General features: G+C 41.1%; 1 protein-coding gene across 1 annotated transcript in view; it reads left to right on the plus strand.

Annotated features, from left to right (window-relative positions):
• LOC135222779 (cytochrome c oxidase assembly factor 7 homolog) overlaps positions 1-26,689 on the plus strand; it is a 90,699-nt gene that overhangs the window by 58,263 nt on the left and 5,747 nt on the right. The window contains exon 4 of the mRNA XM_064261044.1: positions 5,393-5,572. Within this exon, the coding sequence (XP_064117114.1) occupies positions 5,393-5,572 (180 nt within the window). The remainder of the gene's footprint in view (positions 1-5,392; positions 5,573-26,689) is intronic.

Here is a 26,689-nt window from a genome sequence, read left to right on the forward strand (position 1 = left end):
TTTATGAGTATACCATAGGTGGACCATAATGTGTAGTTTGTTTTGGGCACAGTGTGCACTCTCTTAAGTACAAAATGGAATTTTTATGCAATTTTTTCTTGTAATAGGCCTTTATTCCCCAACCTCACCCTACAAGTGGCAGCTAGAATTTTGAAAATTCACGAGTTGCACTATTCCTAGCAGCTAGGTGACAAGCCCCACCCCTTTTGGGGCTGGAGAGGAACAACTAGCAAACATGACTTCAATTTGTTTCTGCCAGCTGATGATTGTAGATCAACTGTCAGCTCCAGCTGAATTTTTGGAATTCGTTCTATCCATGTTGTATTCTCATCATTTTGGTGAAGAATACAATATTGTATTGCCTTTGGACACAGTTAGATAAAATTAGGCTTTATTATAGCTGATTTTGACAATTTGTTGACGATTGTGACTTTTCCAATGACAATTTCAGACTTGAACTTAGTATGGCAGACTTGAGTAGTTCAAGTATTCGGTATTGCACCTTGCTGCACTACTCATCTGACTAAGGAATCTTATGATTCACACAATATTTGCACAGATTGTAGGGGACAAGTATGTTCAATAGACATAAAAAGTGATGAATGTAAAGATTGGAACTTGAATGAATGGAAAACCTCGAAATCTCATTTAAATAAACTGGAAAGGGATAGAGAAAGAAAGGCATTGCCTAGATGGATTAGCAAAGCTTTAATTAGCCAGGAATCCTGTCAGGATGATGATATTGATGATGATGTCAATGTTGTTGAAGCTGTCACTGGTATTGACCCTGTTCCCAATTCTCAATCTTTACCCAGCTCCCTTAATTCTTAACCCAGCACCATTGCCAGTCTTGAGAGTAGAATTGGTAAGAGGTTCAAATCTATTGCTGAATCTCTTTCTCAGTTAGCTTCTTTTGTAAAGGTCTTGAAGGATGATAGGATTGCTTTGGAGTGTATGGTAGCTCCTAATGTTGGTGCTGTGTTATTGGCGTGCCCAGTGGCACCTAGTGCGTATAGTACAGGCAGTCCCTGGTTATTGACAATCTGGTTTTATGGTGATTGCTTAGCGATGACATAACTGAATTTTTGGCGCTGCCCTGCTCATTGGCGCAAAGCCTCGGCTATCGGTGCCAATAACCGAGGCTGGGGGCTATTATCGGCAATTTTCAGTTATTGTCACATTGTCAGGAACACACACACACACACACGCACACACCTCGATAACCAGCGACTGCCTGGATTTAGCTTTTCCTTTGTTGTACGATGATTTGAAAATATTCACTGTACAGGTATGTATTTCAGGATAGTATTACAGTGACCCCCTGGTTTTACATATTTTCACATATTTACTGTCCAATTTGTCATGGATTTTTGTGGAACACATTAATATTCACTTTTCCACGGAGAACTCACTATTTGCAGATTTTTTCTATGGACCATATATCTAAAATTATTACTAATTTGATTTTTTTCATAGAGCAACACTGCTATTCACTAATTACTGTATTTTTTCATAAATGTGTATGTGACTAGATACATGCATATACTGATTTTTGATAGAAATGATTTATAGCATACGTATGATATATACGTAGTTATGTATCTATCAAGCTCATTCCAGTTTGTGCCCCATACTGAGTATAAGAGGCGTATGATTCTCTCTCTCTCTCTCTCTCTCTCTCTCCCATATTGTACAATATTTCAAATATTCGCTCATTATTTTCATTTTATTTTCCAGTGAAAGTAGACTGGAAAATAAAATTAAAATAATGACCAAATATTTTAAATATTGTACATCATGATTTATCATAAAAAACTTTAAAGTAATATAATTTCAAATTCATCTGACATTTCCTTTAGAGAGAGCTAGAACTACGTTTTACATGTAAATTGCCTAATTCATTCCAAACCCTACAAAAACACCACAGTAAATTTTATCATAAAGCTAAATTGACCAATAAACAATGAAATACAACAATTTGGACCATTCAATACTTAACCTAACCGTTACCGTACCTGTAAATAAAGTGTATTAGTGTACAGGGTACAAGAAATACTGTGTACACATGTATGTACATTTGTAGTAAAATGTGGAACCTTACCTTTTGAGTGAAGTGATGTCTGAAAGTGGCGACAGAGGGGGAGGACAAACGGCAGAAAACATGCACTTAACATTGCGAAACATTTAAAAATGGCAGAAAACATTAACACTAAACTTTACAAAACATTAACAAATGGCAGAAAACATTAACACTTCTTGATTATCTCCATCTTCGTCTCCATAGAAAACCTCTTCTTTCCTTGAACTTCAGCAACATTCTTAGGACCCATGGCTAATAACGTAAGTCATTAAGTTCCCACACAACACCTATAAAGTAAGTTACAGTACAATGAAAGCGAAATCACTAACATGAATTTACGTTAACAAACGAAATATATGCACAAACGAATTCCAGGCGTTTACGATAACGCAGCCGCAAAAAATGGTCAAGGAATGCCTTTACATAGAGGCATGATGGGACAGATGCTGACCAATAGGAGAGCAGGATCTTACGGCGGTGACTAGCATCAGGAACCAATGGGAGAGCGGGAGGATGGTGGCAAGTCGTCTGAGTTGGCGGCGCGCCAGTTTCAAAATTGTTCTCGGCGGCCTTGGCGAATCTCAGACTTTACCCTTTCGCAACCTGAATTATTTTTGTACACAGAAGCAAAAAAATCTTTGTCTTTGTTTTCGTAACCTGAATTTTTCGTACGTAGGGACTTTTGTACGTAGAGGTTCCACTGTATTATGCTTAGTTATGGGCTCAACTTGGAATGAGCTTAATAGATACATAACTACATTAGTATAAGTACTATGCTGTATATCATTTTTATCACAAAAATCGGTATTTAGTCACAAACACAATACAGTGGGGCATTGCTTAATCGCGGATCAGTAATCACGGAATCAGTCATTCACAGGTTTTTTCTTTGGACCGCTTCTCATGCTATATCGCTGGTATGGATCGCAGCATCGCGGGACAAACTTGGTGCGTATGCGGTTTATTGGTAGGCTAAGCCTCGGCTGCGGTCCGATAATCACCAACATACACATGAAACAACTCACATTATGATATTAACTGACAATAAAGGTAATAAAGGTATTCTCACCTTATATATTATTGGCATATCTGCATAATAAATAGCCTATTCAAGGTATATGTATGACGTTCATTAGTAGGCTAAACCTAGTTGTAGTGCGATAACCACCAACATACATGAACAGATTCACATTATGATATTAGCTGACAATAAAGGTAATAAAACCATTCTCACGTTATATATTATAGGCATATCTCTGAATTAAGTTCTATTTGGCAACTAAAAACAGTGATGATATTGGTAAAACGACGTCAGTTGATTATTTTAAGAATGTAAACAAAACCAGAATGCAAATGGTAGATCGCTATGTTCATATCATAATACTATAATATGGTAATAATACATGCAGTATGATTAGACACAGTAAAACAACAGTTTTATTAAAATGTTCATTATTCTCAATGCACAACTATTATTCAACTTTTGCTAATGGATATCTGTCAATGTTACAACCAAATCGGGCAACAATCTCTCTCTCTCTCTCTCTCTATCTCTAGAGAGAAACAGCTGATTGCTGACGTCATCTGCCATAACTATCGAGCGTTTATCATTGTGTTCAAGTTGTCACTGCCGAAGCGTAAACGAAATACGTAAAACCATTTTTTACCTTCTATATTCTTGTCATATCTTCATAATAAAAAGGCTATTCGTGGAATAATTTCATATCAGTGAAATCAACTATTATCTATGCGAAGCCAGCCAACTTACAAAATGTACGTATGTATATGAAAATCAAATTATGATAGCGTTCACAGCAGATTATCTTTCGAAATTGTTTTAGTACAATTTTGTTATAGTCATGGTAGTAATAATGTTTGGGAATATATGTAACATTCATTTTCAATACACAATATCATTGTTATTCTGGTAGCAAATAATAATTTAGAATGATCATATGTACTCTGAATTGTCAGGGGTTTGTGGCGTGATGAAACAAACAAAATAAAGTTTTCCTTTTAGGCTACGTGTTTAGAAAAACATGGATAGAATCGGCTTTGCGACTTGGTTTATTTTGATATTTTTAATGATACAATAACTATCATTTGTACTACTAACATGGATCTGTTGAGTCCAGTGTTACCAATTTCGCATTTTTAATGCTAGCTTTCATTTTCTCGAGGTAATTAGCAAGAAAATTTTCAATCCAGCATCTGGCAGGAAAACTTGCATTTGTTTTCAAATACATCTAGCATACGTATTTTGACATCAAAACTTTGTAATGTTAAGTTTAATATTTCTTTTATTCTACTATGTTTGATATATCATGTAAGAAAAAGAACAAAATCTTGCAAAACTATTTTCAGGAATTGAACTGAATAGGTTTCGAAATTATTAGGAATCATGTAACGTAATGTACAAGTACACTGTGTATGTTAGAAACATGTTTGAATCGAAAAAGAGAGCAACCTTTATGGAGCAAAATCTAGCAAGAAATTGCCATTCCCATTTGGCAATGCTGGCCTAACCACGTTTTGTTTATGTTGTTATTGAAGTCGTGTTCGCCGCGTTCTTTAAATTGTACCCATGTAAACGAGTTAATTATGTGGCATCCAAAAGCCCCGATTCTTTTACTCTTATGGGAAAGAAGCCTAAACGTCAGATGAAGATTAATACGTGTAATATATTCGGTAATATGTGTTGTGAAGAAAAGAGGCCCACATGAGCATGCATATGTAGGCTTCTAGCTGTAATCCATAGACTAGTAGGCTACATATTTACAGTAGCATGTATGCTACATATATTTTTAAGGCTAATGTTGTAAAATAACTTTGAAACTATCTTGAATTTAGTTTAAGGTGATACTTGAAGACATATTTGGTGCTTGAAATAAAGTAGGCCGTTATAAACATTGGAATAGTGGTCTTGGGTGGGTTAACTATTAAAGTAGGCAGTTTTTAGCAATTTTTGAGAGGGGTTACCAGGATAACGGGTATTTACTTATCACGGGGGGTTCTGGGCCCTGTCCGGGATTATTGAGGCCCTACTGTACTATGAAAAATACAGTAATTAGTGAATAAACAGTGACTTTTGTAATAAAGAAAGTAAGTTAGTGATAATTTTTAAAGGCTTAATACTTCAATGCTATGAGAAAAACTTACAGTTCGAGAAAACTTACAGTTCAGGGGTAACTTGATTAGTTGTCAAACATTCCGTAACAGATTGATTTAATTTGTAAAGTAATGTAATGTATTGGGTGAGGTGCAGTACTTCTAATACTTTGATTTTTCTTATTTTTTTCTCTTTGTTTTCAGGGGCTGGAACTTTTGAATAAGGCGTGTGATGGCAACAATGCATTTTCATGTTATTACATATCGGGAATTTTTATCCAAGGTGTTAAGGACCATATAGAAAAGAATATGCAGAAGGCATTTGATTATTCGTTGAAAGCCTGTGAATTAGGAAATATGTATGCTTGTGCTAATGTGTCTCAGGTATGTATAAAGTGCTTTTGAGTTTGTGATTTGGTCAGGATGTTGCATTATGTATAATTATCATTTATTTTCTGGTAGCTACTATATTTTTGCTATAAGGTATTGGTGTTGTAAATTTTGTTTACCTACAGTAAGTAAACTATATGTATGTTAATTATAATAGCTTATTTATTCGTCCCTAAAGGAATTGTGAGGGTTTTAGTGTAATGCTATATTGAGAGATACAAAATTATAGGAAATGCCAAGAAAAGTACTATACACACAAATGGAAGTTTATTTACTCCCACATAAAGGTATTCTGTTCTGTTAAGTAGTTTGGGGAACTTGGCATTTACTTCAGTAAACCCCTGTGTAACGGTTTGGGCATTTAGTAAACCCTTGTGTATAATGGTTTGAGTGTTTGTACCAATTTTGTAGCTGCTGTGCTGTCTAGGTGGCACATTTAGTCGACTTTCATCAGGTTCTGACCGTGTAATATTGGGCTGTGCCATAGCCTCTCTACCATTCTACCATGGTCTTTCATTTATCTGTTTGTGGATATGGTTTTTGTTTGTCCATTGGCTTTTATTTATTCTTACTTTAATTATATTATTAAAAACTTTTAGAATTCAGTATGCACCACTTTAAAGTTGAATCCCTAATGGACAGGCATCATCATACGAGTATCTATAACAGGTTTTGAGTGGACGGGCTAACTCACAAAAGTAAATATTACATGCCATGCGATTGTATGAAGTTACTGGGAAAGATGTTCATATCACTTCAGTGGTCCTTAAATGACTAATGGCAACTGTTGTAGCTCAGCACAGGATAGACGGCGATCAGCATGCCTTGAGACTTGGATGTCGTATTGTATTGCCCCCTATATATCCCATGGCGTCTTTTTATTTATTTGCTCATAAATATACCCAGTGATTGCTGTTTGTTTTAGCTCTTATCTTTTATGATAGTAATGTTAGTTATAATTGTAATTTTGCCAATAAAAGTGCAAACAAATATCAGAAAAAATAATTTATACTTCACACAAAGTTACTTAATCTCTCATCTCCATAAATCTCATAAACATTTTAAAATAAATATACGTACTTAGGTTTATTACTGATTTTAGTTCTTATCTGTTATGATATTGTGTGAGCTGTAATTATGATTTTACAAATAAAATAAGAGAAATTATTAGAAAAGACATGTATAACTTGGTAAAATTTATGAGTGTCTTGGAAAAGGGGCCCTGCACAGGGTTTAAACATTCACTCAACTTCCCATGAAAGGTACTGAAAATTTTTGAATTTTTTTCTTACGCCATCTGCATTTGTATTTTTATTTTTTTACATTGTCCAACCTTAAAGTTTGCCCCAGTCTGGTGGTGTGCGTAATATATACTTAGGCTTTCCCTTAAGGGTTAATTGCACTCAATTAAAACTTGCATAATTTACCTTCATCTTTTGCTGGAGTTTCTCATAACAGTGTATAATATTCCTTAACCTTTCTTTGATTTAATCTTCCCCTTTTATTCTCGTCTGGTTACATTACCTTTTAATAATTGTAAAGTTATAGTCATCATTATTTGTATGTCAGATTTTGCTAGTTTTGGGGAAACTCTGTACAAAATGCCTCCTGTCACCTGATGTCCTTGTGCCCTTGAGCAAGAAACTGATTATCAAATTGCTTTACCACATCTAGGACTTCAAATTGATTATCTTTATGACTTCAGTCAGTGAAAATTTATATTTTCTAGAACTAGCAACTGGGAAGGTGGACCTGTTGCACATAGGAAATTGTCAGAAATTATTTTTCGTTGTTTCATCTCTTAAAGGCAGTGTTAGACAAAAGTTATGGCTTAGAAAAGTTTTAGTAACTGTTTGCTCAAGAGTGCTAAACTTCCTTGAAATATCACAAGGTATGGTTCAAACCCTGTGTAGTCTGCCTTCTGTAGCAGGAGTTTTCAGACGAAAATTCCAGTTTTCTCTTCACAACAGAGGGATTTTTCTTCAAATTGCAGCAGGATGAGTAAAGGAGATCTGTTGATCTCATGGGAAATGTCATTTTTTTTTATTTATAACAAAACATGCCTATTATGTATCCTCTAGCAAGATACCAGTTTAGAACTTTGCCAGAGTCATCTTTCCTTAGAGAAATGGTTGCAGATTTCCTTTAGATTGAGAAAAAAGTAAGGGTACTTTCACATTATCTCTTCCTAAATGGTATCTTACCTTGGTTTTAAGCAGTCTTACAAATCAACCCCATGAACCATTCAAGAAGACTTCTCTGTGAAACCTGGTTATCAGAATATACTACTATTAGCTTATTAGTTTGCCAATGTGCCATTAAACTTTGTAAGTTATCAATAATATTAATTCATTTACTCCTCCCAGATTTAATCACCCTCACTTTTATTTCGGGCCAGTGGGATTTGACAGAGTTGGTTAGAACTCGGAATAAGTAACAGGCATACATTATGTATCATTAATAGGCTCCAAAATGATAAATAATATAGTTGTAGCTTGAGCTAAGCTTTGCAGTTTTATTTAATGTTATAATAAATTTTTTTAGATGTTATTTGTTTTGACGCCATATAATTACCCCGAACGACTATCGTAGGAGAATCGTGGATGTCAATCTGGTACCGACCAGAAAAAACTGGTTATTCCCTCCCCGACCCCCAACCAGGTACGTGCCCCAGGGGTCGAAGATCACGGCCTCTGACCCGGTTTCCAGCTTTCCTGGTCACTGTAGGGTTTACACTCTTCAGCTTGTTGTCCGTTACTGGCCTGTTTCCCTTTGTTTTCCGTGTGTTGTGTGATTGCCCTCGTGTATGTTGTTTCAGTGTGAGATAGAATCTTTATCGCAACAGCGTTGCCCTGGTCCTGAGGATGGGTTGTGGGGCTTTTCTTTCACCAGTAAAGTTAGACCCCCACACTTTATGTAACAAGTGTTGAGGTCGCCCCTGTTCGTGCAAGGCCACGTGTGGAGTGTGTGCCACGTGGTCGGAGCATCAGTGGGATCTGGCCTCGACAAGAGGAAGAAGAAGCCTCATTCTCCCTCCAAGAAGAATTCCTTGGAGGTTCCGCGGATAAGGAGTACAGTAATCCCTCGCCACTTCGAGGTTCAAGTTTCACGGCCTCAGTGCATTGCTGATTTTTAAAAAATATTCATCGAAAAATAAAAATTCAAAAATACCGCCATATCGGCAGCCGTATTGCAGAAAGCAGCATTGTTTCATCATGATGCGCGAGAGAAACGGTTTCCCAGGATGCTAGGCAAAGAGAGAAGCTCTCTCAGAGGCTTTGTACATACCCAAGGGCACTCAGAAAGGCACATGATTGGTTCCCGGCGTGAGATTGACGAATGAGAGCACGAGTGGATGTATCCCGTGAGCTGAGTGGCTGCGCATCATTGCATCCTCTTCCAACTTCTTCCCTTGTTGTATCTCGCCACTCTCATTCACGCTGTCATCTGTGTCTCGCGTATCTTAGTGTTGTGTTCGAAATTAACTTTTCGTTAAGCCCTTACAATGGCTCCTAAGTGCCCTGCCCCTGTGAAAGATTCCTCTAGTGAGCCCAAGAGGAAGAGGAAGATGATAACCATAAGTGAAAAGGTCAAACTTTTAGATATGTTAAAACAGGGCAGAATTTATGCCGCGGTGGCACGCCATTATGGAGTGAATGATTCGACAGTGTGCTACATCAAAAAAGACGAAGCTAACATCCGCAAAACTGCTGCAATAAGCTTCAATAAAGAAGCAAAACGTGTGGTAACTCCGCGTAATAAGAGAATTGTGAAAATGGGAGCTGCATTAGCCTTGTAGGTTGCTGATTGCAGGAAAAAAAAACGTGAGTTTGGACACTTAATATGATATACCAGCATTAAGTCCCAACTACAAACTTGGGACACTAAATGTGATTGCCTAGTTGGTAATCACTGGAATAGAGGCATCAAGTGCAGAGATGTTTTTTGCCTCATACTAACTGGTTAGCTTGGTCCATTTCCTCTGGTATAGGTTAGTTGGAATTGAAATAGTACAGTATACTCTGAACGTAAGCGAGGTTAAGTTCAAGAACCCCTTGTGTAAGGCGAAGATTCACTTAAGTTTGGTATGGTTATTAAAAATGTTAATACCTACAGTAAATGCTTATTTGTAGAGTTTAAACCCTATATACGTATGATAAAATTATGCTCCCAACGTTCTTTAATGTCGTTTAAAAGTTAGCTTAATACTATATAAATATCAAGAGAGTTTGTGTGAAATTATTCATGATTTATGACAGAGAAAGAGAGAGAGAGAGGAAAGTATTCTTACATTGGATATCAATATTAAAAGATGGGAAGTCATGATTTATGGAGGAGACAGAGAGATTTTTCAATATCCTTCTGGAGTGGTATTTTATTTGACCATCAGTGGGCAACATTTGGTCCCCTTTGCTCTGAAGAGTGGTATTTTATTTGACCATCAGTGGGCAACATTTGGTCCCCTTTGCTCTGAAGAATGGGGAAAAGTCTGAGAATCCACATATATTCTTTTAGGAAATTAAATAATTTATTATAGAAATGCAAAATGTTGTAATTATAGCACGGAAAATCTAAAAAAATTAATGAAGTAACATCATGTTTATCAAGATAACTACAGTATACATAACAAATAAACTTACATGTTACATATGCATAAAAAATCTCTCATCTTGGAGAGAGAGAGAGAGGAGAGGGGGGGGAATGTTTACATTGACAGCTGTTTTGTGATTTTGATTGATTTTACTGTACAGGCAGTCCCCAGTTATTGGCTGGGGTTTCGTTTCCGGACGTGTGCAGATGAGTAGAAACTGCCATTAACCGAAACTCGGTGATTTATAGCGCCTTATGGCGCCTCTGTTAGTATGTTATGGTGCCATAACTCTATTATGTTTTGGTGCCCTATGGCACCGATAACCGGAACGCGGCCTGTTATGGCGCCATAAATTGCCGATTTTGAGGCGCTAGACAAGCACCATAAAACCAGATCGCCAATAACCAGGAACTGCCTGTACTATTTTAAGTAAAGTATGGTAGTATTTATTTACAAAAATAAAAATGAATAAAAATTGTTCAAACCAGTTTTACAGATAAAACTTGAAAACTTATAAATTACCTCAAAAACAATACATAACCTCTTCTGCAGGGTTTCTCGAACATTTTATAAATGTTGCATGTCTGTGAAAAAAATTGTGTATGGCAATTAGTTAGGTTCCAGTGGAAGGTTCATGTGTCTGTGAATTCGCACAACTCGAAGCACTTAACCCTTAAACGCTGACTGGACATATTATACGTCGACTAAAATTGTCTGTTGGGTGCTAAGTAGACATACGGTACGTCGACTACAAAAAGTTTTTTTTTAAATATTTGCGGAAAAATAGTAATAGGCCTAGTTTGCGAAAAATTTTAAATCACGCACCTTGAGGGATGCTGGGAGTTCACGGATCACGCTGTTGTATTGTTTACAACATTTGTGTTTTGCAGAACTTTTGCGAGTGTTAGCGTATTTGTGACGCAACAGGACGTTCACAGAGATGTCCCAATGTCGTCAGGACTGTGAAATGCACGTATTGCCTGTCGGTAGTGATCGTGTGAGGTAAGTTTTAGACTGGAGAGGGACCAAGCACCCAAGGTGACCCAGCTTTTCAACGCCGTGTTGTGTGGCCTCATGTGGCTGAAAGTGACAAAGGACCACATCCTGTGCCTTTTACGACCCTTTGGAAGCATTGGGGTGTCCTGAGGGGCATTCGTAAACATTTGGGAGGCCTCCAACAAAAGGACGTAGATGAATACTTGTTGGAGCTTGATTGAGAGCAGGTCGAAAGTCCTCATTTTGATGGCAGTAGGTCATTTACTGACAAGGGAATCACGCCTGATGTCAGTGATGACGAATATTTGCCCCAATGTCCGTACGTGAGCCACAGCCTGAAAGTGAGCTGGAATTTAGTGGTTTCAGTGCCTGAGGGAGAGTCTGAGGAGGAGGAGGAGGAGGTGCCAATTTTTGCTGGTGGGGACGAGACAGAGAGTGATGGTGATAGCGAGGGAGATGGGCCAGTGAGGAGGGTGGGATTATGAAGAAGAAGTGCCTGAGCACGTGCGCCGTGCCCGTAGAAGGTCGCAACGTCAGGGCAGTTTAGGTGAAGGCTGTTCGTCCGAAAGTGATGAGAGGTGGTTGGAGGACCCCACCCCACCTAACATGCACCCATTCACGGCAGCACCTGGACTGACCGTCCCTGTGTCTCTCACTGCACTGGGGTTCATTCAGCTCTTCCTGACGTGGGAATTGCCAGTATACCTTGTTGCAGAGACGGCAGATTACGCTCGGTACTGCTGTGAGGAACTGCAGATGACGTTGTTGTATCGCTGGCAGGGCTGCAACCTCACGGACATAGCACATTTTTTGGGGCTCCACATTTTTTTTGGAATGATGCCTGCTGCCGACATCAGGCAATATTGGAGGCAGAATTTTTTTTAAGTACGCTGAATGTGCCCGGCATTATGGCCCGTGATAGTTTCCTGGCGTTGGACAGGTATTTCAACACCTTCAACCGAAGGGCCTTACCCCGGAATAACCCCAACCGCCTCATCTTAGTCCGCCCAGTGTTGGACTACATTCGTGAACGGTGCCAGTTTCTCGTGATTCCCTCCAAGAACCTTTCTTTGGATGAGGGGATGATGTCATACAAAGGACATCTCAGTATAAAAGTGTACAACCCCAAGAAGCTAAAGAAATATGGTGTGAAATTATTTTTTATTACGGAGTCCAACACTGGATACGTCATGGACTTCTCTGTATATTCCGGGGTCTTCTCCACGCTGCATGACACTGTCTTCGGTCTTGTGGATCGTTTCCGTAACCAGGAATACCACCTGTTTATGGATAATTATTATAACTCGGTATCCCTGGCCCAGGAACCGTATGAAGCAGGTGTGCATGTCAGTGGTACCCTTCGGTTGGTGCATGGGGCCCCGAATGTCCTCGAGAGGTTCGCTAGCCAGCCGCAACATCTAGCAATAGGAGAGACAGAGTGGCGGCGGAAGGGAGATGTCTTCGCCATCTGTTGGAAGGGGGTCCGACTCGTGCCCATGATTACGAGGAGTCATGAGCCCATTCAAGAAGAGATCGTCCAGTGGAAGAAGACACATCGGCAGGGCAGAGTTATGTATGAGGAGTTTCGTGTCCAGTTGCCTACCATCGTTGGGCACTACAACAGGCACATGGGAGGAGTTGATCTCTTTGATCAACTCTTCCAGTTTTATCCCTTTGCCAGGAGAACCAGGAGGTGGACACAGAAGCTCCTCAAATACCTCCTTCAGTTGGCCCTCCAGAATGCCTACATCCTCTACTGTGGGTACAATTCCGACCCCCGGAGATTGTCCCACATCCAGTTTCTCGAGGTGGCTGGGAATGCCCTCATAAACTTTAATCCTGAGGAGTGGCCTTCCAACACCGCGCCCCAGCCCCGAGCTCCAGATCTGCCCCTGGCAGATATTGGTTGGAGGATCAACCTCAGTCCTGCTCCTGCCAACGCCGCCTTTGATGATGCTGCCCCTGCTGCTGCCGCCCCTGCTGTCCCTGTCTGTGCTGCTGCCCTCCCTCAGATTCCATTGTCCTGTCGGGTAGTGGACCCTGTGTGTCGGCTGCAGGCAGGGGATCACACACTGGAGCTCCTAGAAGGGTGCAAGCAGAAACGGTGCTGGATGTGCCATATGAATGGCAGAAGAAGAAACACCCGGTATGTCTGTCGCACCTGCAAGGTAGCACTTTGCAGGTTCGGGGAGTGTGACCTCAAATACCACACTGCGGTCATATATTGGAGTGCACCTACCCGAGGGACACTGGAGGGCACAGCGGACCGCCGAAGGGCGGCCCGTCTGCAGTAAGGGCGCGTCTCCCTCCTCCACCTGTACCTCGTCATGTCAAGAGGAAAAAAATGCAAGACTCTTCAATGGAGGAGGGAGAAAACAAGAATAGAACGAAGAGTCGGGATTACGAGTGAGTATGCTGCATTGATTTTATATTCAGTTTTATATTTATTACAAGTTTTTATATATTTGTATTTATTGGTGTTTTGTATATTTCATTTTATGCAAAAAAAAGTTTCACCTGCATTCCTTTTAGATATGTATTCGTACCAGAATAAAAAAAATATATAGATATATATAAATATATATATTTGGGTACTTTTTGGTAAGCATAAAATCTAACATTCTAGTGATATTCAATCATTTACCTTCATTTTGCAACAAACTGGAAGTCTCTAGCACAGATTTATGGTGAATTTTTGAAAAAAACTTTTCCATCCCTCTGCACGCGGTAACTCTACTGAAAATCTCAGAATTTCTTTAGTCACCTTGTCGTAATTTTCGCACCATTTTCTATTAGACCTTACATATATTAGGCCTTACATAAAGTTTTTATACATTCAACTTCCCTGCCAGATATATACTTAGCTATAGACTCCGTCGTCTCCGACAGAATTTCAAATTTCGCGGCACACGCTACCGGTAGGTCAGTAATCTACCGCCCTGCCCTGGGTGGCAGGACTAGGAACCATTCCCGTTTTCTAATCAGAATTCTTCTGTCGCCCGGACCATCAACATTGTGTTGGTTCCTCTCGATTGGTTTTTCTGTTTTCACCGGCAATTGATCTTCTTGACCGACTTTTGGTGACGTATCTGGATGTTGGATTGGCATACGCTTTTGTGGACTGTTTTGTGGACTTGATTTTGGAATTTTCTTTAAAAATGTCTGACTCTGGAATGGTTGTGAGACGTTGTGTGAATGTAGGCTGTAAGGTGAGGTTGCCGAAAGCTTCGGTAGACCCTCACACTGTATGCAAGGTTTCAGGGAGTATGAATGTTCTTTCACTAATACTTGCAAGGAATGTGAGAATTTGAGTGAGAATGAATGGAAGAATCTGACTAATTATTTGAAAAAGTTAGAGAGAGAAAGAGTGAGGAAGGCTTCTTATAGAAGTTTAAGTAGTTCGAGATCTAATGAACTAATTCCTAGCTTGGGATCTTCCCCAAGGGTAAGTATTGCTGCTACTTCTTCCATTGCAGCCCCTTCTCCTATTGCAGAACCTGTAGATTCAGCGAAAGAACTTGCGGATCTAAAAGCAGCCTTCAAGTTGATGGAAAACAAAATGGCTGCCCTGCAAGGTAAGGCTAGTGATTTTTCAGTGGACAGTGATATGAGTGTCCCCAGTGTAGTGGAGGGGGCATCTGGTCGGCTCCGCAACGCTCCTAGGTCTAGACCTCTTCCAAGCTCACATGCCCAGAGGAGAAGGAATGTCGAAAACCGAAAGGAGGTTGGTGGAGAATCCCACCGATCAGGTGTCCCTTCGGCGGTTTCTGTGACACCCCAGACTGCCAAGGATCACTATTGCAAAAGCGTCCTGCGTGAGTGTTTTTCTTCGTCGGGATCTTCATCTCCGAGACGTGATTGGAGGGATTCAGATCGCTCTCGACCACTCAAGAGGAGTTGGAAGGCTCCGACGATTGACTCGAGCCCAGAAAACTTCCCTGAGGAGTCTTCCCCTCCTCCCGAAGAGGATAAAGAGGAGGTTACGAAGAGGTTCATGATGGCTATGCAAGAACAGATTTCGTCTTTTGTAGGAGTCCTTTCAAAGGAGCCTCCTAGAAGGAAAGACTCTTCCCTTCCTATCAAAAGATCCTCCAGACGTATGGAGGTATCTGCCGCCAGGATCGATGCTCCTACTCGAGGTGAGGCTTCCTGTACGAACGTGGATGAACCGATCAGACGTCTGGCACCGGCCATGGAGTGAGGAGTCACCAAGGAGGCAGGAAGCCAAGAGCCAGGAGTGAGGAGTCACCCAGGAGGCAGAGCCAAGAGCCAGGAGTGTGGAGTCATCCAGGCAGGAGTCAGGAGCCAGGAGTCAAGAGGCAGGAGGCAGGAGGCAGGAGGCAGGAGGCAGGAGTCAGGAGCCAGGAGCCAGGAGCCAGGAGCCAGGAGCCAGGAGCCAGGAGTCCGGAGTCCGGAGTCCGGAGTCAGGAGGCCGGAGGCAGGAGGCAGGAGTCAGGAGGCAAGAGTCAAGAGCCAGGAGGCAGGAGTCGGAGACTCATTCCCGGAAATTATGACTCTTCTCCAAATAGAAGCTCCTCTCCTTCAGATCGTAGGAGGTCTTGGAAGGACTCTCCCTCCAAACGAGAACTTTCTCCTTCGTCTGATCGAGGTTTGGACGATTTGTCTGATGACGAACCTCCTGCAAATGAGGGACTCTCGAATTATAAGGTCTTAGCCTCATTGTTACTTCAAGAGTTTGGAGACTCTCTTAGTCCGGCGGCTCCTCCTTCTCCTCGTTCTCTCTTTTCGAGCTCGGCTACGGCAAAATCTTCGGCCTTTCTGAAAATGAAGCCTGCAATTTCTATGAAGAAGGCCCTCCATTCTTTAGATTCTTGGATGGACAAGAAGAAAGAGTTGGGAAAGACTGTATTCTGCATGCCTCCAAAATTCCAAACTCCATGGAAAGAGAGGTATTTGGTATGGGACAGGAGAGACTATGGGTCTTTCTCTTCCTGCCTCAGCAGATGCAGACTTTTCCAATTTAGTGGAGGCCTCTAGACGTCACTCTTTAGGATCGGTCAGATCGACGTGGAGCATTTCGGAGTTGAACCACTTTCTGAAGGGACTTTTTGTCACTTTAGAGGTGTTCAACTTTCTGGATTGGTCACTCGGAGTTCTGGCCAACAAATCTAAAGATCCGGAGTTTCTTAAAAACCCAGAGATTCTCCATAGCGTCCTGTCTTGCATGGACAAGGCAGTACAGGACGGTTCGGGAGAAGTGGCTTCCCTTTTTGGTGCTGGTCTTCTGAAAAAGAGAGCAGTATATGGATCCCTATTATCAAAAGGGGTTTCTCCGAGCCAGAGGACTGCTTTATTGTTCGCCCCTCTGTCGGATCATCTGTTTTCTTCTCAGTTAGTGAAGGATATATCTCGCTCGCTAACTGAGAGGCGACACAGGACCTACTAGTACAAACATCCAAGAAAGGACGCCCTGTAGTGTCGACGATTAAGAAGGACTCTCGTCCTCCTCAGCAGCCCTTTCGTGGAGGTGCAGCGGCTCGTCCCCTGCCAGAAAGAAGAGCTCTGACAAGAGAGGAAGGTCTTCCTTTAGACCTTTCAAGAAAACTAAATGACTTGTACTCCTTCAAGCACCAGTGGGCGCCAGACTCCTGAAACTTTGCAGGAGTATGGGCAAAAAGGGGGGAGCCGACCCTTGGTCAGTCTCGGTCCTAAAGAAAGGATACGTAATCCCCTTCGAGGACAGCCCTCCCCTAACATCTACGCCTCGGGAACTGTCAGCGAGGTACAGAGACCCTGTAATGAGAAAGACTCTTCTTCAAATGGTGGAACAAATGTGGGAAAAGGAAGCCATCGAACTTGTGCAGGATCCACACTCCCCGGGATTTTACAATCGCCTTTTTCTAGTACCAAAGGCATCGGGGGGGTGGAGACCAGTACTAGACGTAAGCGCTCTGAATCGCTTTGTTCAGAAAAAGAAGTTCCGTATGGAAACGTCCGCTTCAGTAATGTCGGCTCTTCGTCCAGGAGATTGGATGGTCTCTCTGGACTTGCAAGATGCGTATTTCCACGTTCCCATTCACCATTTGTCAAAGAAATATCTTCGGTTTGTAATAGGAGACAAGATTTTTCAATTCAGGGCTCTGTGCTTCGGTCTGTCTACAGCTCCGCAGGTATTCACCAACCTGATGGCGAATGTGGCAAGATGGCTTCACCTAGAGGGAATAAACATCTCCCTCTACTTAGACGACTGGCTGATCAGGGCCAAGTCGGAGATTCAGTGCTTGGAGGACTTATCAGTAACAAGAAACATGATAGAATCGCTGGGATTACTCGTGAACCTCGAGAAGTCGCAGCTGATCCCCAGCCAGAGCTTGGTCTATCTGGGGATTCAGATGGATTCTCGGGATTTTCGAGTATTTCCTTCGCGAGAAAGAATCACTCGAGGTTTGTCGAAAAATTTGAGCTTCTTAGAGAGAAAGAGCAGTTCAGCGAGGGATTATCTGAGCCTTTAGGGACCCTATCCTCACTAGAAAAGTTCTTCTCTCTGGGGAGGCTTCACCTTCGCCCTCTTCAGTTTTCCTGAAAGGGGTGTGGAGTTGGAAGACGGGACAACTCTCGGACATTTTCCCGCTTCCACAAGAGATAAAAGATCACTTGAAGTGGTGGATCCTTCCCCTTCAAAAGAACAAGGCGTATCGCTTGCCCTGCAGAACCCAGACCAAGTGTTATATTACGACGCTTCGGAGTCGGGATGGGGAGCGACGCTAGGAGCAAGGGAGGTGTCAGGCACCTGGACAAAGGAACAGGTGTCCTGGCACATCAATTGCAAGGAACTAGTGGCCATACACCTAGCATTAAAGTTCTTCGAAGAGATAGTCAGAGGCGGGGTGATACAGATAAAACTCGGACAACACCACGGCTCTGGCTTACATACGCAAGCAAGGAGGCACGCACTCTTTCTCCCTCTTTCGGTTAACAAAACACCTGTTAACCTGGACAGAGGAAAGAGGCATAACTCTCCTCACAAGATTTGTACAAGGGATAAAGAATGTGAGAGCGGACAGACTGAGCAGGAGGAATCAGGTCCTTCCCACAGAATGGACCCTACACAAAGAAGTGTGTCGAAGTCTTTGGTCCCTGTGGGGGAGACCTCACATAGACCTGTTTGCGACGTTCCTCTCCAAAAGAGTAGAGATCTTTTGCTCTCTAGTAGAAGATCCGAGAGCCTTCGCAATAGACGCGTTTCTCCTGGATTGGTCGGGTGTGGACGCCTACGCCTTTCCCCCGTTCAAGATCCTGGGGGAAGTGCTCAGGAAGTTCGTAGCTTCAAAGAGCACGAAGTTGACACTAATAGCCCCATTTTGGCCAGCCCAAGAATGGTTCACGGAGGTACTGGAGTGGATAGTGGACTTCCCCAGATCTCTTCCAAACAGACCAGATCTACTCAGACAACCCCACTTCGAGAGGTTTCATCACAACCTCCCAGGTCTCGCTCTGACTGCCTTTCGACTATCGAAAGATTGTCAGAGCGAGGGGCTTTTCTCGCAAGGCTGCTGGGCTCTATCGCTCGAGCCCGCAGAGCTTCGACGAGAAGAGTGTACCAATCGAAGTGGGAAGTCTTTAGGAGGTGGTGTAGGAGTCAGAAGCTGTCCTCCTCCAGTACCTCTATAGTTAATATTGCCGATTTCCTCCTCTTTCTGAGAGAGGAATCACACCTATCTGTCTCAACAATAAAGGGATACAGAAGCATGCTGTCTTCAGTATTTAGAAATCGAGGGCTAGAAATTGCAGACAACAAAGATCTACACGATTTAATTAGATCCTTTGAAACTTCAAAAGCAGCAACTCCTAGAACACCTAGTTGGAATCTGGACGTGGTCCTGAAATTCCTTTCCTCGGATAAATTCGAGCCTTTACATCTGGCTTCCTTCCGCGACGTCACTAGGAAATGCTTATTCCTGTTGTCTCTCGCTACAGCCAAGAGGACGAGCGAATTGCACGCTCTGGATTCCACAGTGGGGTTCAAAGGAGATGCTGCCATCTGCTCGTTCCAGACAATGTTTCTGGCAAAGAACGAAAACCTGTCAAAACCTTGGCCCAGGAGCTTTGAAGTAAAAGGTCTATCTAACCTCATAGGCAGAGAGACAGAGGTCTCTGTCCAGTGAGAGCTCTTAAATTTTATTTAGAGAGGAAGAGACAGATGGGAGCTTGTCAACAAGGTCTTTGGTGTGCTGTGAAGAACCCCAAAAGACTCATGTCCAAAAACGCCTTGGCCTTCTTTGTGAGAAGCGTCATTACGGACGCACACAAGAACTGCTCTGAGGAATCCTTCGGTCTTCTAAAGGTGAAGACCCATGAGATGAGAGCAGTAGCAACGTCCTTGGCGTTCCAAAAGAATATGTCTCTTAAAAATATCATTGAGACTACGTATTGGAGGTGCAATTCAGTGTTTGCATCTCATTACTTGAAGTATGTGAGAGTGACTTATGAGAAGTGCTTCTCTCTAGGTCCATTTGTATCAGCAGATACAGTGCTGGGTCTTGGAGCAAAGACTGATCCTTAAAATATTTTGATTTTATAGTACATAAACCCTCTTGTCAGATATGTGCTTGGTTTTCTATTAGCAAGCTCACGGATGTCGCACGGGCGCATAGTGTCATTGCTGATAGGGGATCAAGGGTATGTATGACCAGTCGGGGAGTACAAAATTTTTTTTGTATATTTTGTATAAATGAACGTGTAATTATGTTTCGAGTTTTTTGGTTGTTTGTAATGAGTTTGGGGATAACTCCTTGCAATCGTAGAACTAACATGGATGTTAGGATCAGGTGATCGGGATCGGTGTGGTGCTCCTTGAACAAGGTGTATTGTCATGTTAGTGGGGAATAGCACCCCAATGACAAAGGCCTTTTTAGGCTCTGCCGAGTAAGTGGATAAGACCCTTGGCAGACCCACAAGAACTCTACCATAGATCAATATCTCGCTGAGGCTCTGAGGCTAAGCAGACTCCAAGGCAGTAGCCGCGAAGTCTTCAGCCTAATAAGGTAGGAACCAAGGTTTATTAATACCTACAACATATGTTGTTTACCTGTCTATTTCAGTAGTTAGCTGTCTCTTACCCACCACCAATGGGTGCTAATCAGCTAAGTACAGGCAGTCCCTGGTTAACAGCGGGGGTTCCGTTCCCGGCCAATGCTGCTAACCAAAAATGCTGCTAACCGAAAATCAGCAATAACAGCACTAAAAACCTGCTTAACGGCACCGTTAAACCAGAGATCGGCGCTGCTGCTAACTGAATATCAGTGCTGCTAACTGAATATCGGCGCTGCTAAGCAGAGACCAGCACAGAAAATCCAGTTAACAGCATCGCTAGACAAGCGGCGTAAAACTGGATAGATGTTAACTGATGCCGCTGTTAAACGGGGGCTGCTTGTATATATCTGGCAGGGAAGTTCAATGTATAAAAATGATATTGTCATGTTACAATAAAGTTTTTTATACATACTTACCTGACAGATATATACGATTAATGGCCCACCCAGCCTCCCCGCAGGAGACAGGTGGAAGAGAAGAATTCTGATTAGAAAACGGGAATGGTTCCTAGTCCTGCCACCCAGGGCAGGGCGGTAGATCACCTGACCTACCGGTAGCGTGTGCCGCGAAATTTGAAATTCTGTCGGAGACGACGGAGTCTATAGCTAAGTATATATCTGTCAGGTAAGTATGTATAAAACTTTATTGTAACATGACAATATCATGTTATACATGAAAATGTGCCCAATTTCATGTAGAATACAACAAAAAATAACTCATGGTTGTAGCTTTTATGTTTTGAAATATTTTCATATAAATCATAAATAGAAAAAATTCGACCTTCGGTCAACTTTTAACTCGACCGAATGGTCGAAAACTGCAATTGCAAGCTAAAACTCTTTACAGTCTAGTAATATTCAATCAATTAGCTAATTTTGCAGGAAACGGGAAGTCTCTAGCCCAATATTTTGATTTATGGTGAATTAAAAAAAAAAAATTTCCTTCTGTCCGCCCGCGGTAACTATGCTGAAAATCTCAGAATTTCTTTAGTCACCTTGTCGTAATTTTCACACCATTTTATATTAGTCCTTATATAAAGTGTGTTATACATGAATGTTTGCAATATCATGTAGAATAACTAACGCAAAAAATAACTCATGGTTGTAGCTTTTATCAGTTTTGAAATATTTTCATATAAATCACGATAAATAGAAAAAATTCGACCTTCGGTCAACTTTAACTCGACCGAAATGGTCGAAAACTGCAATTGTAAGCTAAAACTCTTACAGTCTAGTAATATTCAATCAATTACCTTAATTTTGCAGGAAACGGGAAGTCTCTAGCCCAATATTTTGATTTATGGTGAATTTAAAAAAAAAAAAAAATTTCCTTCTGTCCGCCCGCGGTAACTATGCTGAAAATCTCAGAATTTCTTTAGTCACCTTGTCGTAATTTTCACACCATTTTATATTAGTCCTTATATAAAGTGTGTTATACATGAAATTGTTTGCAATATCATGTAGAATACAACAAAAAATAACTCATGGTTGTAGCTTTTATCAGTTTTGAAATATTTTCATATAAATCACGATAAATAGAAAAAATTCGACCTTCGGTCAACTTTAACTCGACCGAAATGGTCGAAAACTGCAATTGTAAGCTAAAACTCTTACATTCTAGTAGTATTCAATCAATTAACTTCATTTTGCAACAAACGGGAAGTCTCTAGCACAATATGGTGAATTTTTGAAAACATTTGTTTTTACGTCCGCACGTTACGAATTCCTGCATCATTTTAGGATAATATTTTCTCTGTGTTGCTTTGATCGTTTAACAATTTGTTTTATACCAAAATCATCGCAATTTAGTGTACAATACAACAACAAAAATTAACTTGTGAGGTTTAACCGTTTTGCTCACAGTGCAATTTGTATACAATTATATATGAAATTTTTTTTACGCTCATATATTCCAATATTTATATATGATACAGATATTTTTTTTCATTTCTGATGGTTGCCTATTAAACCTCAGGCAATGACAAAAAAAGGAGCCAAAAATTAACTCTTAATCTTAAAAACTAAGCGTGCTGTGATTTTTTGAAAAAACTTTTTTTTCCTCTTCGGCGCTAACTCCCGAACGCCGCCGGCATACGACAGACACTTTGGTAAATAGAGTCTCGGCGTTTAAGGGTTAAAGGCCAAACACTGGGGCTCATGAAGTCATTCAGCACTGAAGGGGTTAGAGATGTGTATTTCTGGTGACAGAAGTTCACTCTCGGTTTGGTTCAGAAGTCACGTAAAGCCATTGGTCCCGTTGCTTAATAACCATTGGTTCCATGCAACGTAAAAATACCATACAAACAAACAAACAAATGAAATGTGTATAAGGTGTAAGTTGCACCATGATACAATTGTTTGGAAAATAAAACGGAAAAAAGATAATATGAATAGAGATACAATAAAAGAAATAAAAAAGGTTGCAGCTAGGGGCTTAAGGGGCACTGAAAAGAATTTTAGTAATGCCTACAGTGCACCACGTGAGGTGCATTGACGGCACTACTCCCCTACAAGGGGTATAGGTTAGTCATCAAGGTTTTGCAACAGGTTGCAATGGCAGGTGTAACCACCTCTGAAAAGTCAGGCTCCCTAAGTCTGTGTTGGTTAAACTCCCTGCATTTAGAAGTAGCAACAGTAGTCAGTTGGGAACTTGCTGTAGGAGCCTCTTTCAAAAATGCAATAGCCACATCATTGTGTCTGTTCCCAGTGCTATTTGGTCTGCCTGAAGGTAGCAGTAGCTTGTTCCTGAAACTTGCCAACAGATCAAGAGATTTTCCAACAACTGTTAAATTGGATGAGAAGGATGTGGGAGGACCTACTTTAGGTGTTGTTGATGATCCATGCACTAGGAACAAGCATAGCATAAGATGACATCTTTTTGTCTGCCCACATGAAGATCTGTACAGTGGCAATTATTTTGTTGCTGAATATAACAGCAACTATCTGCCCATGTCAGAATGCATGGAAGCCAAGAAAAATTGCATTATATTTGAAGACATTAGATAGTTTACCTCTTGGCTCTATGCCTGTCATCCCGGCCCTCGTTTGATATTTTTGAAGCATCAGTTCTTTGGGATCCGAAGAAACTGAGAGGGTCAAAGCTGCAGGTGGCTGTTATGCAACTACCAATAAAGGACTAGTAATATTTTATCAGTTCTTAAAACCAAAAAGTCTTTTGATGATGTTGCTGACCAAAATTTGTCTACCAGAAGCTGTAGGGTTGGATCTTGAAGCTGTAGGGTTGGATCTTGATGCTGCTAAGGTGAGACACCAGCTCCTCTAGGGACACCAATCATTTATCAGAAAATGCCAGGATTTGGGTATGGGGTGAGGGCACCTGTGGAATGGTGGATGGTCACACCAAACCTCTGAATCTTATATTTTGGAGGGTAATTGAATTCCCCTCAGGTGTCTCGGCATCCCAAGATCACTGCTGTAGATGGAGTCAGGTCCAATTTCACATGGTTTCTCTGCAGGTCAAGGAGGATGGAGATGAGCGGAAGGTCTAGATGGAATCATGATAACCTATTGTTTAGCTGCTGATAGCTAAGATGGATTTTGACTGTAAGCACAAAACCAGTATTGCTGGAGACAGACCAAAGTAGACTATATAAATCTTGCAGACCTTCCTTTCCCTTACAAGACTTCCGTTGATTCTGCAGACAGGACTTCACTAGAAGATACATTGTCCAAAGGGGAAAGAATAGTTTCATCTGTACCATCCTCATCACCAGAGCAGTATGTTTTTTTACCTGTACAAAAAGGTGAAAGGTAGTTCCTTCCTTGAAAAGACTGATGGGGAACATAAAAGGTGACTTTGGGTGACAAGACCAGCATGAGAATGACTTTGGTGCAACTGGATTATGAACCTAAGAGTTCTGACTGGTTTTAGGCTTGGCCAGTGAGGAGGCATATAAGAAGCAGCTAGTATAGACATTGAAAAGGTGCTGGCACTGAAAACAGCATTTCTAGTTGCTGTTAAGTTGGCTTTTCTTCCCTTTCTTTGATGAGGATTTTGGGGGAAGAAAGGGGTTGAGCGGGCGGGGGGGCCACAGGTTAGCTATGCAGAGCTCATGCAGGTCCGCCAAAGATAAGAAACTGGAGAGATCCCCAAAAATGTGCCTCGCTTCAGTAAAACATTCATTAGGAGGTATAGTGTTAGCCTTGATATAGAGAAAGGAAGCCTCACTGATAGAGAATATCATTTGATGGCATTGGTGCCACAGAAAACCTACTTCTACCTTTTCAGATGCACAAGATCCTCTCAGGAAAAGCACTTGAAAGTGATGAACTGAGTTTGAGATTAAGAAGCAGAACTTTGAAAGAAACTAGTTTATTCTCTGTGATGAGCTTGCATGGAGCAAATTGATCTTGCAAAATTTACAAAGCTAGTGGCATGACAAGGAGAATGTTGGAGGTGGTCCCATAGGGTAGTTGTAACCCAACTTATGAAGTGACCCCTCATCCCAGGTACTACATACTTGAATCCAATGGGAAAGTTGATGTTCTCAAACTGGGGTATAATGACCACTTCTAGAAGTGAAATTCATTTTATAGGTGAAACAGGAGTCACAGGCTCAGGATCAAGGATGTCAAACAAATGCTTGTTGAAGAACAGATAACCAACCATATATGATGCAGAGAAAAATCAGGTGATGTGGAGTGACCAAGGTGCAGTGTTAAGAGGAATCATAGTCTTCAATAGTTGGCAAACCATTAGCAGTCTGTTCATTACCTGAGAAGGCAAGTCAACTTGGAATATATTAACATGTAGGCATGAACACACTACTTGAGGTGGAATAGTCTGAAGAGACCTCAGCAGTAGGCAAAGTTGTATGGTTTTTACATGATCCATTCTGGTTGAAGAGGAATCGCTGATTCAATGAGGAGTCATAGCACATCTTCAGAGGTGAGCTTCAAAGAACATTGCTGCTCTCAGCATGATGGATGCAGGCAGTGGAGGTCCTTGCCCAAATAAGTCGTTATAAAGATCATCCTCTCTTGTGAAGGGGAAGAGTCATTGAAGAACTGAACTGAGGATGTTCATGTGTTGCTGCTAAAGCTCACAGGCAGAATGTAGTGTTAAAAGATAATTGATGTTTGGAAAACAGTATCCTGATTTTTCAAAAATGTCAATGGATTTGATTTTTTTTTAGTAAGCCATCGTTCACAGCTAGTTTTATTAATGGACTTTTCTCTACAGGAGTGTTGTGAGAAAGTCTGCCTCTTGTAAGGGAATGAGTGAGTAGAGCTCTCTTGATCTGAAGACCTTATAACTACTGACAGTAGAGCTGGTGTGCTAGAAAGACAGTTATCTACTGTACATGTTTTGTGTGAAAAAGTTATCATTACTATTGACCTGGAAGCTAATTTCCTGTGTAATGTTAAAAGTGGTTAGTTTGAAAAGAGAAAAGACTTAAATCATCTCATTGGCATGTAGGAAAAAAGGTGAAGAGCTCATTCGAGTGAATATTCCAGAATTGTTTTGGTCGGCATATATTTTGGAGATTTTTTTTATCTACTCGCCTTGTAGACAGGGTAAAATGTTGATGTATTTATGATCATCATGTGAACAGGCGGTCCTCAGTTATTGGTGGTCTCGGTTCATGGGAATCCTGTTTTATGGTGCTTGTCCAGCGTCATAAAATCTGCAATTTATAGCGCCATAAGAGCCAAGTTTCAGTTATCGGCACCATAAGGTGCTCATAATAGTAGAGTTATGGCACCATAACATACCTAACAGAGGCCCCATTAACCGAAACTTGGTGCATAAGTGCCATAAATTACCGAGTTTCAGTTCATGGCAGTTTTCGCTTAGGTATGATATCTAATAAAGTGTTTTTCACAGGAATTCAGAGGAAACTTGCACCAATTGTAGACTGTAAATAAAACTAGGTCAAGTAACAGTTGTATGATTTACTCCCCAAGATTGCTTGAGTAACACCATTTCTCTTGCTCTACATCTATTAAACACTTGTTCCTATGAGAGAAAAGAAACCAGGGTAATGTTCACCCAGGCAGATCCTGACAAGTATGTGGAGAACCCATCGAGGTTCTGGAGGCTGGTGGGGATAAAGTCGGATACATATAAAGATAAAAAATTGCCACAGTGTCCTAAGATTATCACTGAATCTCTGCATTGCCTTTATGCTATACAGAAATAATCGTGCATATAAGTTCGCAGATTAGGAAAAATTGCATGTTACAAAGATGTCACAAAGAACTATATTGAGCAAAAGTAAACTATCAAAAGAATAAAACAAGCACCTTAGGAAAATCTTAAAATCCACCAGATTCAAAAGGAAATAGCAAGAATAAATTAACTAGGTAACAAAATAAGTACTAGAGTAAAACAATAATATTAACTAGGAACACTTAGTAATCTAGAGGAAGAGATGAAATATGCAGAGTTCCCAACTACACACCCTAAACACCAAGTGCTTACATATATGTACATACACCTACCATCAA

This window comes from Macrobrachium nipponense, chromosome 8, assembly GCF_015104395.2.
Source record: "Macrobrachium nipponense isolate FS-2020 chromosome 8, ASM1510439v2, whole genome shotgun sequence".
Classification (NCBI taxonomy): Eukaryota; Metazoa; Arthropoda; class Malacostraca; order Decapoda; family Palaemonidae; genus Macrobrachium; species Macrobrachium nipponense.